The 7,736-nt window shown below is 40.6% G+C and overlaps 1 protein-coding gene across 1 annotated transcript; it reads right to left on the bottom strand.

Moving 5' to 3' along the window:
* Window positions 1–6: 6 nt before the first annotated feature.
* Window positions 7–7,361, bottom strand: CAV2 (caveolin 2). The gene is made up of 3 exons (XM_007121579.4): window positions 7,129–7,361; window positions 6,604–6,791; window positions 7–2,007 (listed from the first exon to the last, which is right to left on the bottom strand). The coding sequence occupies exons 1-3, from the start codon at window positions 7,276–7,278 to the stop codon at window positions 1,857–1,859; spliced, it is 489 nt and encodes a 162-aa protein (XP_007121641.1). The 5' UTR covers window positions 7,279–7,361; the 3' UTR covers window positions 7–1,856.
* Between the last annotated feature and the right edge of the window lie 375 nt (window positions 7,362–7,736).

Consider the following 7,736-nt stretch of genomic DNA (forward strand, 5'->3'; position numbering starts at 1 on the left):
GAACCCGTGTCCCCTGCATCGGCAGGCGGACTCTCAACTACTGCGCCACCAGGGAAGCCCTTAATAGATATTTTATTAATCAAATACATTTGCCCAATCAACATATCCAAATATTTTTTAAAAACATCTTAAATACAAGGTATAAAGTCATGAGACTTATTGACCTTTTTAACTAACTATATAGTAACATCTGTATAGTCAAATGAGTAGTAATGCTTGAAGTTAATGATCATGAGAGTGTTTTCTAAGGATTTTACAATGACCTAAGACAGCTTTGAAAAATCTCTTTTGTAGCTACCTTCAAAAGGATATGAGTTTCATAATCTGATCATTCATTTGCTTTGGTCCCCAATAGTATTCCAGTTCAATCATCCTGTATATTCACCAGCCTTAGAATTTGGGAAAATAAAATTAATCTTCATTGAATGAGGAGTTGTCCTCTATGAAGATATTCAAAGGAATGTTAATCCGAGTTCTGATAGTAATTCTGAAATTTGAGCATTTATACACTTTTAAGGTATGCAAATTATAGCTAACCACTCACATCAGAGACATCTTTTGTACATGCCTATCATTTTGCAATACAGATTTTTAAAACAACAGTGACTCATAACACTGAAATAGGACTCTACAGTTAAAAAATAATGAGAATAATTTTATACTGTGTAACAAGACTCACATTAGATAACATCTTGAAAGTTTGCAGCTGTTAGTTTTTAATTTATATATACGTAGCTCAGTAGCATGGATCCAGTAAATTGACAACTCTCCTGAAATTACTACGTGAATTACTGTAGTTGAAATTGTACTTAAGTGTCAGAAATAGCCTTTATTTTAAAATGTTATTAAATAGCACCAATATTACTTGAAGGTAAAGCGAAACATTAATAGGAACGCAGAATACAGGTTTAATTTCTAATTACAGACAGAAAGCATCTCCTAGATGAAATATCAGTTCGTTTTGTATTAAGTTCACAGCCAGATAAACATCAGCCATAAAACACTTCAGGATTTTGCTTGGAAAAGTTAGAAAGAAAAGCCTTGTATATCTCTCTTTTCTATTCTATTACCAAAGCAGATGCATATGATTATGTAATCAAGACAGTGCAATCTCACCAGTGAAGTTCCTTGTGGAAGATACATTTACTCCTATATATTAGCTCAACAAGATAACAAATATAATGAGTTCTTTAAAGCAATCTGATTAGAGCAACATTTACAATAAGTACAAAATATACAGTAAATTGAAACATCTTGTTCAATATGCCTGTAGGTTAACTATGCCCTATTTAAAGGAACATATTTTCATGAATCTATTTTCACATTTGTTTTATTATATTTGAGAGCCCCTATCATCACTGTATGCTTTTGTTACTGTAATTTCTAGAATCTTTGTATTATCTTATCTCTAAGTATCCCCATGACTTTACCTGCAAAGGTAATTTAAAAATTATTACTTCCAAAGTAAAAGAAAAATAAGAAATTCCATATTTTTATGAGCAGTTGTATACAAAACTATTGTAGTGTTTGAGAGAAATGTCCCTTGATCATTATAGATTCATCATTACAAAATGTATACTTACATACTAAAGCAAGAACTGTCTGCCTTCAAAATTAAGTGTTGCCAACCTACTGAATAATTCTGGTTATAAAGTTAGATATGAAATCCTTGGCTTTTAATATAGAAAAGCATTATTTGAAAAGATCTGAAAATAAACATTTCTACATGTGGTTGCCCATCTTAATAGCTTTCTTAATTTGAACATTTGGGGAATTAACAGAACAGTAGTGCCTTTATGTTATAACAACAAAGAAGTATTACAGTATCCAAATCTCTGGACCTGGGGTCCAAGTATTCAGTCATGGCTCAGTTGCAGGCTGACAGAAGAGAAGCTGCGTCCTACGCTCCTACACAATGGGGCAATGACAACATCTGTCATGCTCTTCCATATTGTCTGCACTGAAGGCAGGACCATTAGGCAGGTCTTTACAAAAGGCATTATAATCCTGGAATGGAGGAAGAGAGATGTGTAAAGATTATTAGTGTTACCAAATAAGGCCACTGACTATTGCACATGCATGAAAAGATATAACAATGGCCTAGTTCACCTAAGCCGGATTGAGCATTTGAAACAAATGAACAGTGACCCACATCATGATAAGATGCACAGAAAATATGTTGCTTAAAAAAAATAAACAAGAATGTACATGATAAACACCAATATTCTTTCTATTGGTAGCAGGCAATCTAAAATAGTAAAGCAAAAAATAAACAAAATAGTAAATTTATTTACCTGATCTCTGCCCCTAAACATTAACCTGCCTAAATCTTCATATGTCTCTGAGGTTCTACTTCCTGGTAGCTTTTCCTGTTGTCTCATCCCACTTCCTCCCCATTGGACCAGGGTGGGTTGGATACCCCTTTTTTGTGTGTCTAAAGTACTGAAACAAACTTCTTAATCCTCAAATTTACCAAAAGATATCATAATGGATGCTTACGGCTTATATTTCTGTCTTTCCTATTAGAATGTAAGCTTTTTAAGTTAGGACATCCTTTACCCTTAGTAAATATTTGAGCTGAAGTAAATTTAGCATTCTCATATGCTTTATATTATTAATTTTCCATAGTAATTACACACACTGAAAAGGGTTATGTAGTACAGTTAAAAGAGCCCTTCAATTATGTCAGAACTCTTAGACAAGAAAAACTAGAGTATCCTGAATTTATTTTTTCTTTATGCCTTTTCTTAAGATAACCACATATTTTCATATTCCTCAGGCTGGTTAATTTTTTCTGTAATCCTCTGAATAATGTTCTTTGTCATAGTAATGCTTTTTGGGCACAAAAGTATTTATGAACTCTCAGGCATTGCTGGAGGGCTTCAATAGAATTTTTATTATTACTCGGGTGGGCACAAAGAAGTAAGGTTGATTTTCTTGGTTTACTATTAAAATGTGACTTAAATAAAGGTCTGTTGTATTTAGCCCAAAGTAAAGAGAAGATCAGGCATTTGAGTGATTGAGATAGTTTTAGAATACTGAATTATTCATATTAACTGCCTGCATAGATTATATTTATCTTGTGTTTTGTTCCAAGTGCTAAAGACTTGAAGCAATTTTTTAAAGAAAATTAATTACTAGGTGTTTCAGAGCTAAATAGTTGAACAGAAACCTGAATGATGTCAACTTGTGACTTCTTATCCCATTATGTTTCTCACTTGATATGTGGCCTTGGGCAAATCAATACAAATTAAAGTAAGAATAGGAAATCTTATAGACCAGCGATCAGGATTAACACTTACTATATGCATCCCTGACAGGTCCATATGATGCTGTCATTATAATGAATAATAAATAGAACTATTTTGAAGTCAGAATATATAATGAAAATAATTATGACAAAATAATCTCAATTTGACTTAAGTTTAGTTTGGAAAGCTTCCTAACCAAATTCACTTCCCTCAGAATATAATGCACTTTCCATTCTTTCTTAGGCTGAGAAATTTTCTTTCCCGTAACTCCTTAGATCTCCATGTCCTAAGAGGGAATTAAACACAGGACAAAAGTGCAGCAAAGTGCAATTGCCCACATTGGAGGACTCAGTTCATAGGATGTGGTGAACTCATTTTAATTTTATTTTCTTCAAGTTGTTCTCTCACTTTGGATCAGAGGATCCAGTGATCCACTGACAACAAACTTAAATTGTGTTCTCAACATCCCAGTTAGTTTCCTTTCTGAAACTCCAGGCAATTTGGAGTGACCCAAAACTTGGTTGGGGCTCTATGTGACCAACCAAATATTGCTTAAATAAATCTTATAATTAGCAAGATTATATATTTATCCATTGGATAATAAATCCATTAGAACTGGGACTTTTGTTTAGCTTTGTATTAACTATAGTGTCATAAGACTGCCTAAAAATAAAAGGTAGAGGGGTCCAAGCCACATTTCTTTGGTATGATCCACTTATGACCAATAACCTGTGGTCGCCAAATGGCATATACCTCAGTTTATGGTATGGACTCAAACCAATTCACCGGTCCCTAATGACCTGTACTTCTGGCCTAGGATCCAACATCACCAGACTGAGTTCTGAGTGTTTTGTTTTTGTTGTTTGTTTGTTTAAATAATCTAAAGTCAGATCCATTGTGACCATGCAGTGTGGTTCAAAGAACTTATTACTGCATATTTTCATAGCTTTGATCACCAAGAAAAAAAGTTTACTCAAATGGGTTTGCTCTTCTATAAGGCCTCTCCTTGATCTGGTCTTATTGTGTCACTGGAATGTGATCCATTAATGATAAATCTATTTTATCAAGGTATAAACTAACTTTTATTTATTTTTATTTTTATTTTTTTTGGTATGCAGGCCTCTCACCGTTGTGGCCTCTCCCTTTGCGGAGTGCAGGCTCCGGAAGCGCAGGCTCAGTGGCCATGGCTCACGGGCCCAGCCGCTCCGCGGCATGTGGGATCTTCCCGGACTGGGGAACGAACCCGTGTCCCCTGCATCGGCAGGCGGATTCTCAACCACTGAGCCACCAGGGAAGCCCTAAACTAACTTTTAAACATTTTTGTTTGAAGTTACTCCTCTACTTGCAATCACAGCTGCCTGATGACAAATGTATGACAGTTAAATATTAATGTCCCACATGAATGTAATTTGAAAAATAAGCTGAAGTTAAATAATACATTTTCTGTGGCTGAAAAAGAAGTGGTTTGATGATTCACCGCTGGAAGCACTACACAAAAAACATCTCCCATTCTCAGGAGAGCCAGGTGGAGAGAAGCATCATTTGGTTAATTGTAGTTTTACTTATATCTCTCCACCATTTAGTAAATGGAAACCTTTTTGTTGTCAGTTATTCCACAAGTGCTTTAGGAAAGCCTAGCTTTGTTGACTGGCACTCTTATGTTTCCAAATAGCTTCATAGCCAACATTTCACAATATGTTATGTGGTCACTCAGTTTTTCACATTTTGGAAAGTGAGAAAATGGACATAGTTTAGATGACTGGTTTTATTCAATTAGAAATCCAAAATTTTATGCGCTGACTTGGGCATCTTTTAAAAAAATTCATGTGCTAATAATGTCAAACTATAAGCTTAACTATACATCCTTTGTGGATCTGCTCATGTAAAAAGGCAAAGATTTTCATTCCTCTGGCAGTTTTTTGGCACTTTCAATATAGTTTAGTTGTTTAAGGTTTTTAGTGATCAAATTAAATTGATGTTTGTTGTTTATCCTTTACTTATTGGGTGAACTTCAATTTATCCTTTAAAAGCCTTTGTAGACCCTTTTCTTTTTAAAAAAGCCTTCCCTGTGCTTCCCTCCTCCACAGATCTAGCTGGGTTTTCCTCAGCAGCCACCTCTGTACCTAGCCAGTTGTCCTGATGTGCTGTGAGTAAGCTGAAGGTAGATCTTGCATCTTATTCATTCTGGGCCCAGTGCCCATCACAAACTAAGCACTCAATAAATTTTTTTGGTTGAACTAACTAGCTAGCTAACTGACAAAAGAAATTGATTCAGATGGTAAAGGGGAATGGAGAACAATTTCATAACTTCTAACAATGAACACAACATGTATTAGGGTGTGGCAATACCATATAGAGTGATTAAGAAAGACATGGAGACATCTGGGGTTATACATTTCTGCAGGACGGCCCTAAAAGACAAGCTTGGCAATTGTTGCCATACAGGGGATAATCTGAATGTTCTTCCTCTCAGAATAAATTGGACATTTTTAAAAACAACAATAACAAAACTTCTTGGTAAAATATGACATTTCCTTTAAAAATTTTTTTTTCCTTTAAATTTTTTTAACGCTTAGAAATGTTCTCTATGGCTTTACGATGCATTTTGTGTTTGAATAAAGTTACTCAAAATGTCCCAAAATGTCCAATAGGTTTCTATATTTATTTTCCCTTTTACTAGATGCCACTCCTGTTGGTGCCTCATAGGTGAAAAAGTAACTTGGAAGCCTTCTCATTTCATTATCTTGCAGTTTGAGTTTCATTCATTTGTGCTGGGGGCCCCTTCACCTTAACTGCACACATCTTGCCTCTCCTCTGTTCTCATCCTTCCCATTTGCCAGTGACAGGATTGGAGCCGCCTCTCCATAGCACTGCTTAACCAGGTCTGACATCCCTCTGCAATGATACTGTCGCTGGCATTCTGCTCAGAGATCTCTTTTGTTTTACCCCAAGCACAGGTGTTGACTGAATAAAAGGTGGTGAAAGAAATAAGAGCCCTGCCCAGAACCACGGGCACAAGTCAAAACAGGGCCCTATGGGAGAGCAGCCTGTGGCTGGAAGCATGGCTTCTAGATCTCCACCTCCACAGTCAGCTGGGCTTTAGCATTCGAAGGAAGATCACACCCGTGGACAGAGGGACCTACCTTCTTCTGTTTAAACTCCTAACCCAACCAACAATTCTAAAGAAAGCACGCTACCCTTCAAGGCCTCCCAGTTCTGCTACTGCGTTCAGAGATGATGCGCCTTCTTTTGCCTGCAAGCCGACCTGGGAGAAGGGGAGGGCAGCGGGCAGGTGGCAAAGAACACTCCTACGTTTCAGAAAGCCGGCCCACCCCAGTGTGCCCCTTCTCACCAGATGTGCAGACAGCTGAGGATGGCAAAGAGAATTCCCGCGGCGAAAGCCAAGGGGATGGCCAGGAACACCGTCAGGAACTTGTAGATCACGTATTTGCTGATTTCAAAGAGAGCGTGGCTGCAGATCCACACTTTGTCAAAAGAGTGCGTAGACACGGGCTCCGCAATCACATCCTCGAATCCCACCTGCGGAGACAAGACTCAGGGATCCTGATCTGTCGCCCAACCTGCCTCTCCAGGATCCAGGAGAGCTCGGGGTGGGAGAAGCAAGAAAGAAAGACTTGGCTGCGGTGCCCCACCTTCTCTTAGGGTCACAGTGGGCGCACAGGAATTTGGCTAAGAATTCCAGGTTACTCAGGCGGCCCCACAGAGAGAATCCGGATCCCGTGCCCTGCGGCGCTGACCCAGTGGCGAGGGTGGGAGTTGGGGTCGGAGCAAGTTAGAGGGGGCAACCCCACTCCCAGGCCTTGGCGGGGGCTTGGGTCATTCTCAGGCTCAGGGTAGGGCCCGCCCCAGGCTTCACCTTGAGATGCGAGTTGAGCCGGTGGGGATCTCGGTCGTTGCCCGGATCCACGAACTTCTCGGGGTCGGCGTAATCTACGCCGCTGTGGCGGCTGTAGGAGTCCTCGTCCATGAAGAGCTGGACATCCGCCTTCTCGGTCTCCAGCCCCATCTCAGCGCTTGGTGCGCGGCAGCTGCAGCCCGGCTGGCGCAGCGCGGCTCCCGGCCCGCGCGGCTTCCCCTTCCCGTTGCGCTCGGCCCCGCCCCGCCTCGCCTCGCCTCGCCTCGCCTCTCCCCGCGCGGCCCGGACGGCGGTAGCTTCCCGCTGCCGGCTCCTGCTCCGGGGCCCGCGCGGCCCGAGTCCCGCCCCGCGGCCCGGCCAGGGGGCGGGGACCGAACGCAACCCGCGAGATGGCTCCCTCCCCGCGCACCCCGCCGCCCGTCCCTGGTCGGGTCCCAGTCCGGCCCATGCCAGGAGAGGGATCAGGGGGATGTCCAACCAGGCAGATCCTGGCCCTGCCCAGGTGGGCGAAGCGTGTCTCGGGGATGAGGACCCGAATTCGGCCCACAGAGGGGCCGGAAGGCTTCTTGGGTCACATTGCACGACACCTAGAACTGGATGTGTAAGAG

The sequence above is a fragment of the Physeter macrocephalus genome, chromosome 5, assembly GCF_002837175.3.
Source record: "Physeter macrocephalus isolate SW-GA chromosome 5, ASM283717v5, whole genome shotgun sequence".
In the NCBI taxonomy this organism is placed as follows: Eukaryota; Metazoa; Chordata; class Mammalia; order Artiodactyla; family Physeteridae; genus Physeter; species Physeter macrocephalus.